Source organism: Centrocercus urophasianus, unplaced genomic scaffold, assembly GCF_019232065.1.
Source record: "Centrocercus urophasianus isolate 14NV4802_14NV808 unplaced genomic scaffold, USGS_Curo_1.0 seq_37, whole genome shotgun sequence".
NCBI lineage: Eukaryota > Metazoa > Chordata > Aves > Galliformes > Phasianidae > Centrocercus > Centrocercus urophasianus.
In genome coordinates, this window is record NW_024884944.1 from 2,079,606 (window position 1) to 2,094,746 (window position 15,141).

Consider the following 15,141-nt stretch of genomic DNA (forward strand, 5'->3'; position numbering starts at 1 on the left):
ATTTTCTCCCGGAGCATCTGTCACTCTCCAACATCTCGGTATCATCGCAGCAAATTATTTAAACACTACCCACTGTACCCCATCTGTCAGGCGGCCCTTCCTCGTGTATGGGGCCCTACCTTGCTGCCTCTCCAAAGGAACTCGCCGGCAAAGGCTGAGAGCCAAACAACAGGACAAATTAAATCAAACGCACAGCTTCGGCACCCAGGGGGAAAATGCACATCAGCTTTGACTTATTGCATGGCGCACGCTTACAAGAGAGAAGCAGCGGCTTTTGTCACTGCGAGGGGCCATGAAAAATGAATTAGGGCCGCTGCTGGGAGAGGGCATGCAGGAGAATCCTTCATTCTGGCGACGCTGTCCTCTCTCACCTTGCGAGCGGCAACGGGGGAAAAATAGTGGGGAGGAAGGGAAGGGAGGAAGGGCGAGGAGGGCTGGGGCTGGGGGTAGCAGCGGGGACAGGGAGGGAGAGGAGCCTTGTGCTATACGGTCACCCACTGTCAGCTCGGCTCGTGGTGCTTTGTGTGGCTCATTTACTCCTGAGTTAGAGCCTCCTTCAAGGGTGGTTGGTCCCTGAGTTGTTGTGTTTTGTTTCTTTAAAATATTAATTTCCATAATCCTTTTATTTCCCAATGAACTGCTTCTTGCAGACAAAGGGCTTAATGCTCCTTTTTTATTCCTGCGCACAAAGAAGTTGCATGAGGCTCACAAACATGCGTGAGCAGCAGCGCACAGAGTCGCGACGTGCAGAGCTGGGGGACAAGAGAAGTGTCCCCAGGTCATCGCAGGGGTCACAGCCATATAGGATCACTAGGGTTGGAAAAGACCTCTTAGATCCCTGACCCGTCCCACGTCCCCAGGTGCCACATCGCTGCAGCTCTGGAGCACCTCCACAGGGTGACGCCACCACTCCCTTGGGCAGCCTGTGTTTTCTCTTTGGAGAAGAGATCTTTTCCTAATACCCAACCTGAAGCTCCCCTGATGGCGGTGAGGTGCTCGGGAGGGCAGCCCAGGATCCCCATCCTCTCCATCTCAGCGCTTCTGACATGCCTTTTGGAGATGGGAGATTTGAGAGCTGAAGGCCGGGAAGCACAATAGAAGATAGACTGCTTGTACCTCATTGTCTGGAGAATAGATGGGCTGCGGGCTCCCGGAGAATAGGAGCTGCCACTCAGGCGGCTTTAATAGAACAGGCGGCAGATAGATTTCAATAAAAGAAATGAGTATAAATATTGTTAGCGCAGAAGAGAGGGAAAGTGAAAAAGATCTTGTTTGACTAGTCACAGTGGGAAACTTTCAAGGACTTTTAAGCTAAAAACTCAGCACAATGGTGCTATAATGGGCAGCTCGGCTGCATCTCACGACAGCGGCGAGGCGAGCAGGACGGGCTGCTGCATGGCATGGGGATGCAGTGACACCCGAGGTGCTCTGCAGGGAGCAGGGAGATGTGGTGTGTGCATCTGTTTAATGGCAATCTGAGTTGTTGCAGGACGTCCCTTTCCTTTGCAGCCCGCAGAGATGATGTGGGAGCAGCAGGCCCGGTGGCTTTGTGCACCAGCAGCCCTTGGAATCCTGCTAATTAATGCAAATAACTGGTGTATGGGGTGAGATAGTTCTTTCCTTGTTGTCAGGAAACTTGAAAAAGCTTCTGAAGGGTGAAGAAGAGCGGGGTGATGGTTTATGGTTGTCCCCACCCCAAGCTTTGTAACAGGGTCACCCCTCCAAGGGGCTGCAGATGGAGCCCGTGGCATTGGGATGCAGTGTGCTTGGAAGGAAGGACAGAGCTGTGCCCTCCTGGGTCGATAGGGTAATCTTGAAGAAATCATCTTTTAATGATTGCTTTGGATGGTTTCCAGAAGGTTAATTACCCCACGTCTTCCTCCACTGGAGCATGGCGAGTCAGAGCTTGGGGTGAGTGGAGGTGATGCTGCTGTCACGGTGCCATCGGCCAAGCAAAAGAACAAGGGAACATCTTGCAGTGCCTGAACTTGGTTCGTGATGTGCTAAATGAGCAGTCAGTAGTAGTGGGGAGATGCTGAACAATAAAAGGGGCAGCAGGAGCCTCTTCAACCTTTGGCCAAGGGCATGGGATGCGGTCAGCTTTTGTTCTTCTTCATCCAGGGGCACAGGGCTGTGTCACTCTGCAGTCAGGTTTGGGGCATGGTGGTATTTAGGGGGTTCCTTTGTCTTCCTCCTCCTCCTTCCCTGTACAGAGGAGCATTGCTTTGCTGCTAACTCACCCACACCGTGTTTCCATACTGGAGGAGAAGGGGGGGGAGTCAGCTCTCGGATGCTGGCAATTCCCTCTTATTACCTTTGTATATTTTATTTATTTACTATAAACTGTTATAAGAAGGCCATCACCGCCGTGTCGGCGTGACATGTGAAATAGATGGCTCTTGGTTTTAAGAGCGTCACTGTGAGCCGGGAGTCTGCACGATGTTAATTTTTATTGCCAGAAGTAGCCATAAATTGATAGCTCAGAATTGCTGTAGGGGCTGTAATTAACTAGTTACTATTTCACCTCCAAAAGGAGCAATGTTTCACACTCTTACTTTTACTTATCTGGAATCGGCCACTGTCAACATCTGCTGAAGCCAGTATAAAGATTTATAGACCTTGGAGGTAAATATTGACTAATGGGCAGCTTGGCTTAATGTTCACCTTGAAGGACAATAAATTGTGCTATTGATTGAAGCTAGATGTCAATATCTGCATTGTTGTAAACATTTTAATAAAATTATCTCCATAAAATATTCCCATTCTCAGGCTAGCCCGATCGGTGCATGGCCAATGACTCAGGAGCAGCACTGGAAATCTGGGCAACCATGGGGAGCCCAAACCCATAGCGGGGCCATTGCTGAGATCCACAGAGGTAGGAATATGGCAGGTCTGCAGAGCAAGGCACATGGATGTGGTGTGGGCACGTTGCAGCATTGGGAGCTTGCTGGGTGTCGTGTGCTGTGCCCTGATTAGTGCAGGGGAAAGGCAAGGAGCTGGCGTGATGCACGGGAGCAAAGAGGTGCACAGAAACAGGAGAGCTTGCTGCAGGGCTGGCATTGCCTCGCTCTGATGCTGGCATTGCAGCAGTGCTCAGCCAGGGTAACGGGAAGCGACGTGGCCCAGAGACCCCAATGCTGTGAGCTGGGGGACGGCAGCACATAATTAATTTGGGAACATGTGTTTGCTTTCTGGTGAGTTATTATCTTGTCAGAGGCTCAGTGGAAGGTGAGAGTCCTGGGTGAGGTCCTAACAGGTGGGAGGAGGCAGAGGGGAGCCCAGTCAGGCCTAGCAAAGGGGAAGCAGGAGAATGAGAAAGGCAAGGAAGGAATAGATGAGGCCCCCGATCTCCCCACGTCATCTCATCCTCTCTGTGCAGGACCCCAGGCACTGCTTGGATGTCTCTTGGAGCAGGATTTCACCTCCATGGTCCAACCAGCACCCCTGTCCCAGGGGTGGCCAAGCTCTGCTCTGCTCTGCTTTGCGGTGCCCCTTGGCCCTGCCGGTGCTGCTCCCCGTGCCCCCGTTTGCACCAGGTTAGGTCATCACCCTCTGCAGAGGAGTGAGGTGCTGTGCCTTTGAACAGTCAATGGCTGTTCCATTTCTGGCCTGGATTGTATTATTATTGTTAATAATAATAATGGGTGCTGGCTCTGCTGGTTTTGTAGCTCCTGAGGAGATGAGAGCGCTGTGCCATTAATTCCTGCAATATTTCAGCAGCTAATTGTGCTCGAGCAGAGGCAGCCCTGAGAAGTTCCCGAAGTCACTCCGGGCATTGCAGAGCTGCTGCTGGCTTAGGGCTGCTGAGCTCCAAGCAGTTGCAGAGGCAGGAGGAGTCTGCACCATTGGAGACCTGCAGAGCAACCCTAAGAAGTCTGATATACGTGAGACCAGTCAGAGGGATGGCTCCCATCCAGAATCTGGGCTGGGCTGGTGGTGCCCTGATCCTAAGCCTCAGGAGCTCAGCTTCCCCAAACATCAGCATCACCAGCCACTGAGGACCCCAACAACCATGGGGCAGCAGTGCGTGCATGGAGCTGATTTTCCTGCCAGGTCCTTTGTGCAGGAGGGGACGTGAGCCAGAGCTGTTGTTTCCTCACATACCACGCTGATTTTTGAGCCCATTCATTTCCAGTGCTCTCAGCTGGAGCAGCACATAACAAGCCGCATGGCTTCGCTCTTTATTTACTGCCACTTCCCCATCAGAAGCAGCTCTCAATATAAAACCCAAGAAGTGGAGAGCACCCTGTTTGTTAAGCGCTCTGGCAGGAAGGCAGTGAAAGGAGATGGGGCACGGCTCAGCAGGTGCCTCCATCCGGGTACAGACTGGCAGAAATCTGTCATTGCTGCAAAGGTGCAATAGGGCATCTCGTGTCCAGACCACTTCAGTACCTGTGTGTACGTAGCCACTTAAGCTGGCCTCTGCGTGTATGTTGAAAGTAAAGCAGGTAAGGGAGAAAGGGGGAAGTACTTTGTACAGGGGACCCTCCTCTCCCATTGACCTTGGTGTGGGATTGCTGCACTAACAAGGCTGGATCCATACAGGGACCCTAGCAGCAGTAGTCTTCATCTTAGTGTCATCCCAGCAATAGTACGCAGAGCATTGCATGGTGGTACCTTTGCAGGCTCTGCATGTCAGGGCTGATGGCACAAATCCAGACCCCAAAACTTTGCATTTTGTCCCTCTGAAAGCCGATTACCAGGCACTGACTGATGTCAGACTCCTGCACTACTCCGGCACAAAGGCTGGGAGCCTTCATCTCTCCCTTCCCCAGCTTTTGCAGGTGGCAGGCTGACCCTGGCCGTCACTTCACAAAGTCCTTTGCTGGGTGATGAAACGCGCCCTCGCTGCCTTGCTCCAGGATCAAACCTCAACAGTGCAGTGCTGGCGAGTGATAATTTGGGGAAGGGCCTTTGCTGAGTGTGGAAGCAGAGCTTTATTGGGCTCTTTGCACAAACAGGAGTCAGGTCTGCACACAGAGCATCCGAGGGCTGCAGCTGTGTCATAATTCCATCGGCAGGCAGCGCTGTGCTACTGAGAGCTGATTCTAGGTCAGCTGGAACAGGCAGCTTGTTTCCTTCCCTCTCTCCTTTTTGCTGCGCAAACTGCTGCTGGATATAAAACTGTAATTTTTGTGTCTCCAAAGGATATCGATTTTGGGGTAACGCCTTCATATCTCGCCCTTCTGCTGCGCTAAGTGCTGATGAGCTCAGCGGTTTTTCACTGCCAGCCGCTCCGCTGGGAGCTCGGGCACAGGGCTGAGGATGCTGCAGGTGGATGGCAGCCATCCATCAGGGCTGTGTGCATGAGAGGACTCACCTCAGCCCTGGATGGGATCCGTGGGATGAGGGTGGGCACAGTGCGGGGCTGGGGTTTGTGCCGATGATGCTGCAACTGCAGCTTGGGCATCAGCATCTCAGTGGGTATCCAGGGTGCTCGCTGCAGGATGTGGCATTCAAGAAAACACATCAGGCTCGGGCCCTATACACAGATCTGCATTTATGCACGCGCTCAAAGCAGCTGCATTCAAAGCAGTCTGTATGGGCAGTGTGTGACTGTGCTCACTGTTTTGGACCAGTGGGAAGAGCTGCTCTAAAGGTATCGTGCCACGCAGGCAACATTCATTGTATACAGTTTTCATGCACATGTTAAGAGCAAGATGCGCCCGGCTGGCCGCCCAAGCATGTCAAGCCACAGCATTTTGGGTCACAGCAGTGCACACCGGGCTGTGCTGGTCACATCACCACGTCCCTCGGGAGCAGGGACCTGTGCTTGGCCTCTCTGCCTTTGGCACTCACTCCTGGAAACAGCTGTCCAGAGCTAATTTATTTCCTAATGCTGCAGCAATGTTAATTTATAAATTACACTGGTAATTCGAGCTATTATTAATTTCAGATGGTGTAGGGCAAGCTTAATTAAAATATGATACCAATTGCCACACATATGTACCAAGGACTACCGTTTAAAATTTATAGGAATATTAAGTGTGACACTGGTCGTGGAGATGCTTCGTGCTGTAATTATCGTGTCTGAGCTGCAGGAGAGCTGAGAAAGGCAATGGGGAAGTGTCAGGGAAGGGAGGAAGATGCCACCTCTCTATCTGGGTCTAGTGGTTCCTGGGTGAAAGATGCTTCTCTGGAGCATCCTAATTGCTGTGTAACTCGTGTCTGTTGTAAGGTCTCCACGCTGGAGGAGCTGGATGGTTTTGAGCATAGAATGGCACGGGGAGAGGGATAGAGCCCTGCAGCTGAAGGGCAGTGTTGGTACTGATGGTGTAGGAGCAAGCTGGCTGCGATTCAGTGAAGCTGAAAGATCCGAGGGAGGCTTCAGGGGGAATCCAGCAGCACCTCGGGGTGGGAAGATGGGATGGGATGGGATGAAAACCCCATGCCCATCCTGCACACACTGGGGACACTAATATGCAGCAAGTGATGCTGCCGGAAGGGCTGGGACCAGTGCATCTGGCACCGGTCTAGCAGGGGTTTCTTGTAGTAGATGGGTGGGACAGCATGGTGGCCCATGGTGACAGCATGGTCCCAGCTGGTTACCACAGGTTGGGCATGGGCTCACCGTGCCCCCCTCGCTCACAGCCCACTCCCTCCACCCAACAGCCGTGGGCTTCATCAGTGAGGATGAGTACCTGGAGATCACAGGCATCACGCGGGAGCAGTCGGGCGAGTACGAGTGCAGTGCCTCCAACGACGTGGCTGCGCCTGTCGTCCAGAGAGTCAAAGTCACCGTCAACTGTGAGTAGTTGTGGGGTGCAGGGACAGCCCAGGGGTACTTTGTCCCACCCCGAGGAGATGCAGCATTCACCTGCCTTTGGTCCCACCGCCCAGCCTGGCAGCAGCAGTTTTCCAAGCAGGTGGTGCTCTGCCCTTTTATTCCCCCCCCCCTTTTTGTTTTTTTTTTTCCAGCTTCGTTTTTTTCCACCTCTTCCTCAGCTGTCTCCATCAACCTGAGTTTTCTGCCTGTGGTGAGATGCTGTGCTGATAACCTCAGGGGAGAGGAGAGAAGTGAGCAGTAAATAGGCATTTCTTCGTTTTGAAAAAAGGGAGAGAGAGAGGAAGAAAGCAGCACTGTTTGTGCTTGTAGACAGAAGTGAAGACCCTCCAAGCTCCCCAGACTCCACTCTGGTCACCCCTGGAGCTTTTGGGCATCAGGGAGCGCTGGTCCTTGGAGGATGCAGGGATGTGGTTTGGGTCCCCTATCTGCCCAACCCTTTTGGACAGCAGAACGAGAGTTGCAGGAGCTGGGCATAAGCTCGGAGATGATTTTTCTCCTTCCATGAGATGGGGAAAGAAAAGGAGAGAGAGGTGGGAGGCACCAACCCCCAGCTCCGTCCTCCCCACAGACCCGCCGTACATCTCAGATGCGAAGAGCACCGGTGTGCCGGTGGGGCAGAAGGGCATCCTGATGTGTGAAGCCTCCGCCGTCCCCTCCGCTGACTTCCAGTGGTACAAAGACGACAAGCGGTAAGAGCCTGGGGTGCCCCATGGGGGTGGGAGCTGACCCTTCCCCCCCTCACCCTTCATGCTTTGCTGTCATGGCCAAAAACCAGCAGAGCAAAGCCAACGTAGATCCAGGACCTTCCAACATCTATAGGTTGGGATTCAGAGAACCGTAGAATCATAGAATCGTTCAGGTTGAAAAAGATCTCTTGAGATCACCAGTCCCAACCCCATCCCACCGTGCCCACTGCCTACATCCCTCAGTGCCACATCCCCACTGCTCTGGAACACCCCTAGGGACAGTGACCCCATCCCCGGGCAGCTGGGCAGTGCAGCATCACTCTGTCAGAGAAGAAATAGTTCCTAATATCCACCGTGATGCAACTTAAGGGCAGTACTTCTCATCCTAAATCATAGGGGATGCTTCTTTCTTGGTGCCATCTCCATCACCCCTTCTGCTCTCCTCCCAGGCTGGCTGAAGGACAGAAAGGGCTGAAGGTGGAAAACAAAGCCTTCTTCTCCCGACTGACTTTCTTCAACGTCTCTGAGCAGGACTACGGCAACTACACCTGCGTGGCCTCCAACCAGCTAGGAAACACCAACGCCAGCATGATCCTTTATGGTGAGCAGCACTGAGGGGCTGGAATGGGGACCAGGCACAGCTTAACGGAGCGACCACCAGTGTGCAATCTGGAGTGATGCATGTTCCTACTCATCCTTTCTAACACAGAGTGTGGGTGAGCACAGGGGAAGCATCAAAACCTACAAACCACCCTCCTGACTGGGCACTGCTTAGAGGTGTTGGGCATTGTTGCTGTGTTTGGGCATCAGTGCAAAGCAAGGGTCTAGCTGCAGGTGTCCATTGCCTTGCTCTGGCAGATGCCAAGGAGAAGCAGGGCTTGGGGACCTCCATTCTCTCCCAGCATCATTCCTCATGATGACCCTCCCTCAGTTCTGGGCCCACTTTGGATTTGCAACAACTGTGTGCAAAGTGCATCGTTGTCCACCTCTTCTACGTCTCCTTGTGCTGGGGACACCGAGGGGGAAACCCAGGGGAGGCACGGTGTGACATTCCTGCCCGTGGGCAGCAGTGTTCATGGATGACATTAATAGCAGCCCTTGTTAAACAAACCACAGGATGGAATTAATCACTGCGAAGAGGGTTTAATGGAAAGCACCAACTTGCTCCTGGCATTGCAAACCCTTTCCTAGAATGTGTGAGTTATTTAATTAAGCCTAGAGAGGTTACAAGAGACCCCTTTTCTGCAGGAAAGGCAGGGTTGTGGTAGAGCAAGACACTGCTTTTGTAGGTGTGCAATGATTGTAGGTGTGCAGTGATTAAGAAAAGGAAAACAAGATAGCAATTAGCACCTTGTGCCAGCAGGGCAGTTGGGAAGACATCTCTGGAAATGTGGTCTCTCTTTCCTGCTGTCCCCCCGTATCTGTGCAGAAGGCACATGTCTGCTCCTTTATACATGTTGGGCTCAGTGAGCACCTGTGTGCTGCTTGCATCCTCATCTTCCGTGGGTACCAGCTGTTGCACTGGGTTTCCCCACAGATCTCTTTCCCTCACAGTGCTCAGGGCTGTGCCCACAGCTCCCAGGTCGCTCCAACCTTGGGTGTTAATGAGCATCACAGTCACTTCTGCAGGAAAAAGTTGGTGCTGTAAGTGACAGACATTAGTTGTTACCTGGCTGTTAAGCCTTCATTAGGGTTGCTTAGAAACGATCTCAGCTTCTTCCCCATCGGGCTTTCCAGTAATTTTGGTCACCAATGACTCCATTTTTCAGGGAGAGGGACAGGACACCTCAGGGCCACATGGCTCTGTCCATGCTGTCCTGCCCTGGGGACCGAGTGTCCCATGTGGCCTGGGCTACTTGTGTGATTGTAATCTCTGTATTGGCTTATGGGATGAAAATCTCACATAATCCTGGGACCCCATTCAAGGGTTGCACAGTGCAGGCTGGACAAGAAGCCTCCGAGTTAAGGACTCTCTCTGCTGGTGGTTTAATGAGAGCTGCCAGTTACTGGATTTTCTTCCATTAAAGGCACTTGGAATGGCTCATGCCATAATGGGAACGTGGCCCCATCACCTTGTGTGCAGCCCAGCTGGGAGCCAAATCCCCTTACAGTTCACAGTGAAGTGCTGTGCTACCTGTTGCAGGAGAAATGTCCAATCTGTGTGGTTTTGGGGGACAGTTCTGTGTGCATCCCCTCTTCCTTGAGGCTGAGTGAACTATTCAGGGTTCTCCTCCCCCAAATGGAGCTTTAATCCACGTCAGCACATTGACGTTTCCAGTGCCTTGCAACTGAGGATAGTGCAGAATACATCTTGTAATCCTTTCCTTAATCTTTTTTTTCAGGGAGGTCAACTGGTGCTTTATCTAACACGTAGCAATTCTTATTACAGGCCTTCCACCTAATTCAGCGGCTCATTTGATGCTGTCTTTAATGTGATGAAGTGCTCTGGAATCAAATAATTTTCTTGAGTCAGAAAAAAAAAAAAAAGGAACAGAGCTCTCTACAGCTCCCCTTTTGTGCAATCCATGCGGATTCCCAGAGGGTTTGCAATAAAATCACCCAGGAAGCTCCACATGGATGGAGGACAGAGGCCCTATAGCAATCATGACCATGCATTTTCCCATGCCAAGAGCAGGCTGAGCAAAGCACCTTGAGCCTGCCATTGCCTCTGTGCCTTAACCTTGACTTGTTCTTTGATTTTTAGAAGAGACAACAACCGCTCTGACACCCTGGAAAGGTCAGTAATGATGAGCCTGCAATGCCAGCAATCCCCCTGCTCCGTGTCCCTGTGGGTCCCTCCAGCAATATCCAGGGAGCAGCTCCCCTAAACCCCATTGCTCCAGCTCTTGCAGTGATAACTTTGGGGCTGCTCGTGGCTTCCCCATTGCTGCTTAACTGTAGCCACATGCGTTTAGCTGCATTTCTGTTTGGGTCTTTAACATGCCCACCTCCCACCTCTGCATGCCACATCCCCACTGTCCCCTCCACTGCTCTCTTCCCCCCGTCTCCAGGATGCAGGCAGGGATGGTTTCGTGGTCCTGTTGCCCAGTGGTGCTGCAGCCAGTCCTTCTTCCTCTAGGATGCTTTTAGTGTTGCTTTAGTGCCTTTTTTTTGCCTCGGGATGTGGTAGGGGTGCTCTTCCTTGCGTTGCTGCTCTTACCGATCGATCGATCGCTTGCCCTGGGGACCACCACCATCCTGATCTGGGGCTCTGCAGCCACGTGGCTCCATTCGTAGTGCACTTTGTGGCTGGCAGTGGGATGATCTCAAGATATTGGGAAGAGTTGGAGGCAGCACGAAGCTGCTCTTGGTTCCAGAGCTGCCCATTGCCCAGCTTGTTAGTCCCACCATGATTTGAGGTTTTGTGGGTAGTGGTGTCTGTAGGGGTGCTAGAGTATGCTGCAAAAGGGAGACCTGATGGAGAGTGGTCCTCAGTGCCCTGAGTGAGGGGACATCTCTCGGGATTGCAAAAGTGAGAACTGATCTGATCCTCCCACATGGTCCCACTTGGGCAGGACAGTTTGGGGTGTTTCTGCCAAAAAACACCAACTTGGGAGCCCTTCTCCGTGGCATATTTTGAGATCCTCACCTGTCTGCCTAAGCATGGGGATCTCTGTTCCTTACAACCCGCTTCATCCTTCCTGCAGAGGGACACAAGGTGGCTCTGGGGAGGCTGGGTGCCAACAGGAGCGGGGTGCAGTGGTGCACATGGAATCATTGAATGGTTTGGCTTGGAAGGGACCAACCTCCACCGTGGGCTGGTTGCCTCCTACCAGCTCAGACTGCCCACGTCCCCATCCATGGCCTTGGGCACCTCAAGGCATGATGCACCCACTGCTTCTCTAGGCATCCTCTGCCAGTGCCTCATCATCCATCTCCTGGGTGATTTTTACAGAATCATAGAGTCATCTTGGAGTCATAGACTTACAGAATTACCGTGTTATATGATATCCTGGGTCGGAGGATGAAGTCCAATTCCTTGGTGGTACTTTTGGTTGGGTGAAAGCTATCGCCTCCAAGTTCACAGAACATTTGGAGGAGCTGGAGGAGGTTGCTTTGTGGTTTTGCATCCAAGGTGATAGGCTGGGGATGGGAAATGGGAACCAGCACAGGACCGTGGTGGGGTTCATGTCCCAAACCCAAGGATGGGAATGGCTGCACCATGCAGCTCTCGGCGGCGACCCCAGTGTTTGTAATAGCACCGGGGCCCAAAGCAGCGTTGTTTTCTTCCCCCCTCCATTCCCTCCAGCTAACAGTGCGGGTGTTTCTCCCCCCGCAGGCCCTGGTGCAGTGCACGATGGCAACAGCGGTGCGTGGCGGCGAGGCAGCTGTGCCTGGCTGCTGGCCCTGCCGCTCGCCCAGCTCGCCCGCCAGTTCTGAGCCCCGAGGCGGCCACGACCACCACAGCAGAAAGGAGAGGAAGAAGATGTATTCACTGTTTCTGAAAATAATCATAAGAATTGAGAGAGTTGTCCGGCCAGGCCTTCTGGGGGAGGGGGAGAGAGGAAAAACACGCAAAAAAAAAAAAAAAAAAAAAAAAAATTATTAATAATAATAATAATGATAATAATAATTCAAAGGGAATTTGGAAAGGAGGGAGGAAAAAAAAAAAAAAAATTATCCAAGGCTTCCTGCTGAAGACGCAACGCGACTGAGTCTTTTTCTTTCCTCTGGTTATTTTTTCGCCTGCCCCTTTTTCTGCCCCGTTTCGTCGTTCTCTGCTGTGGGTCAGTGTGGGGATGGGGCAGCCCTGGTCCCCCCACCATCCCCGCTCACCGGAGCCCCTCCGTCCGTATGCGCAGGTTTTTTTCTTCGCCGAGATTTCCCCCCGTCTTCTCATGGACTGTGCCGCCATTTGTGTTCCGAAATATATATATATATATCCACATATACATATATATATATATGTATAGATATATAGATCTTCAACAGTTACACCACACCGCCACGAACGGAAAGGGAGGAAGGAGAGCAGCGCCGAGTTCATCGTACGCCACGCGGACATCGTGAATGATAAGGGTTCATTTTATTAATTATATTTTCTGATACGAGCCTAGAACTCTTAGTTCCTAAAAAACCAAGATGCAAAAAAAAAAACAAAAAAAAAAAAAGGAAAGAAAGAAAGAAAGAATGAAAACCAGGAACGAGAGAGCAAGCGGAGAGAAGTGTGTTTCCGAGGAGGATGGTGCTGGCTTGTCCCTGGGCGAGGAGCAGGAGCCCTGTGCTGAGACCCCTCACCCGGCCTGGACCACGGCCATACAAACAGTTCCTCCGTGCATCGAGGCGAAGGGAGACGCTGAATCTTTTTATGGGATATATATATACAGTATATATAAATATACATATATATATATATATATATATTTTTTTTTTTTGTTAGCGTTCCAGCCACAGTTCCCAGCAGGGTCCTTCCGCTGCCATTACTGCATGCTGTATATGGAGTTAGGTGTGTATTGGTCCTCCGTGAGATGAGGAGAGGTTCTCGCTCCGCACGTGCCCAGGTCCCATCACCTTTCCACCCTCGGGTGTCTGGGGACAAGGGGACACGGGTGCTGCATGGGGTCCCTCTCCGTCACCCTGTGCTGCGCACCCTTGGTGGTGGAATAAAGCGAACCGAGGGATGGACGTAGATATAGATCTATATAGCTCAGTTTCATTTTTATATATATATATATGTATATGTGTGTGGGTGTGCGTGCGTGTGTGTGTATATATATATATATATATATATAAAAAAAAAGAAGGCGAAGCAATCGGCACCCGCCGCTGAGCCACCGGCTGAAATTTGAGGGGGGAGGGTGGGCACCTCAACGACTCGCTTTATTTTTCACTGGTGGGGGTCTCTCCTGCAGTTTCTTTTCCTCCTTTGGTTTCCCTTCCTTCTCCGCGGCCGACAGCGAGGCGGGGGCACGGCGGGCGGGCGGCGAGGGGGCTCTCTCTGCCTCTATCCATTAAAACGATTGTTCCATGTGGCCGCTCCGTCTGCTTGTGGTGCTCATTGCCCCCGCCGCGGCCGCTGGGCGATGGGGAGGGGTGCTGGGATGGAGGGAGGGAGGGAGCAGTGATGAGGAAATGGATGGAGCAGCAGGTGGAGGTGAGCGCCGAGCCCAGATGTGATGAGGCACAAGGTGAGGCTTCGGTGAGTACATGGAGGGCCGGGGTGAGCTGACTGGTGTTGGAGGTGATGCGGTGAGGCCGCGCAGGTCACAAGTGAGTTTCTGGGTGTTGGTGAAACCTTGCTGTTGGTGCGCTGGCGTTGGTCTCTGTTGGTGCGTGGAGGGGTGTTGTTGATTTTCAGGAGGGTCTTTTGGCGCATCGAGTCTTCAGCTTTCACTGTGGCCACCGGCTTCTCAAGGCGCGTGAGCTCCACCTGGCACATGGCGTGTTGTGTGAGGATCAGAGCTGGTCTGTAACGATTGCAGGGCTTTTAATATTTTATTTTTTTTTTCCTCCTCTGAGTTTGTGCAGCCCGAGAAGTAGGCAGGGAGAAGGGAGAGAGAGAGCAGAGAGGATAGCGAGGTGTTGTGAAATGACGGCGCAGCATCTCCCAGCCCCGGGCAGCATGTGGGGACCTGAGGTTGGAGCATCCCTCGAGGACGGGGAGAAAAGGTAGGGAACAGAGACCCCCACCCCTGTGTGCACAGTGCCCAATGCACCTTTGGGCTGATTGCAGCCAGCAGCATTTGCAAAATGTTCTGCTGTTCCCATCCTTCAGGGAACCCTGCCCTAAGCGAGGGTCCCTTGCTGTCACTGTGGGCACCAGTGCCCCATCACTGACAGTGCAGTGGATGCAAGGCCCTGTTTGGAAAAAGGGGAAAATGTCCAAAGGGACTTGCCGTGAGCCCCAGGGTTGCTTGTGTCTTTTCCCTTGGTGGCAAATACTGTCCCTGTGGGAATGGAGGGGCCCCCAGTACGTGGGCTTTATCCCGAAGTTACCCTGTTGGCAGGGTTGCAAAGGCATCCCACTACCATGCATTTCCCCATGGGCTCGTGGCATTTAATTGCTGTTCCAGGGCAGGCTGGCTGGATGCATGCAGCTTTCTGCATCCTGGAGTCAGGATGGCAGAGAAAGAGGGGATCAGTGCCAACCACAGTGCTAGAGCCACGGTGATGGCTTTGTAGGAACTGCTGTGGCCACATTTGTTGTGCCACGGCCACAGATGTGTGTCTGTGCTTCTCCTGGGGGAGGAGATGGAGCAGTGCATGGCTGTTGGCTTTCAGGAAAAGAAAGTTGGCTGTGGCAAGGCAAGCCTGGCAGGCAAGGGAGGAACCCTGCCCACCTCAAAGGATGCATCTGGGGTTAATGGGGCTCCTCCCTTTATTTTTGAAATTCTGACATTTTCAGTGCTGTAGGCAGGAGGTCAGAGGGCACAGTGCCAGGGTTTGAGCATTGCAGAATTAGTTGGAGAGAGAGACAGAGAGATGCTGGTTTATGGGTGTGTTTTTGTATTTATTTAGATACATATTTATTTGTGTCTCTCAGTGAAGGTAGATGAATGTCATGGCCTGAAAGATGCCCTCGCTCCCTCTGGATGTAGCTGTGTTCCAGGTGTTAGTGATGCTTTCTTGTATGTTGTGAAAGGAGCCCACTTGTGCTTGTGTTGTTCAGGACAGGGTTTATTGCTTGTGCCACAGGTTTCCCAGTGTGTTAGCTGTGATTCTTGCCTT

At 52.2% G+C, this 15,141-nt stretch overlaps 1 protein-coding gene across 3 annotated transcripts in view; it reads left to right on the top strand.

Moving 5' to 3' along the window:
- LOC122167425 (protein CEPU-1) overlaps positions 1 to 11,853 on the top strand; it is a 244,273-nt gene extending 232,420 nt beyond the window's left edge. For 2 of the 3 annotated variants that reach the window (XM_042832016.1, XM_042832015.1), the window contains exons 5-9: positions 6,613 to 6,747; positions 7,356 to 7,476; positions 7,923 to 8,074; positions 10,178 to 10,210; positions 11,753 to 11,853. In XM_042832016.1, coding sequence (XP_042687950.1) covers positions 6,613 to 6,747; positions 7,356 to 7,476; positions 7,923 to 8,074; positions 10,178 to 10,210; positions 11,753 to 11,853 — 542 coding nt within the window. The remainder of the gene's footprint in view (positions 1 to 6,612; positions 6,748 to 7,355; positions 7,477 to 7,922; positions 8,075 to 10,177; positions 10,211 to 11,752) is intronic. The other variant, XM_042832017.1, reaches the window with a different exon arrangement.
- Positions 11,854 to 15,141: the final 3,288 nt, after the last annotated feature.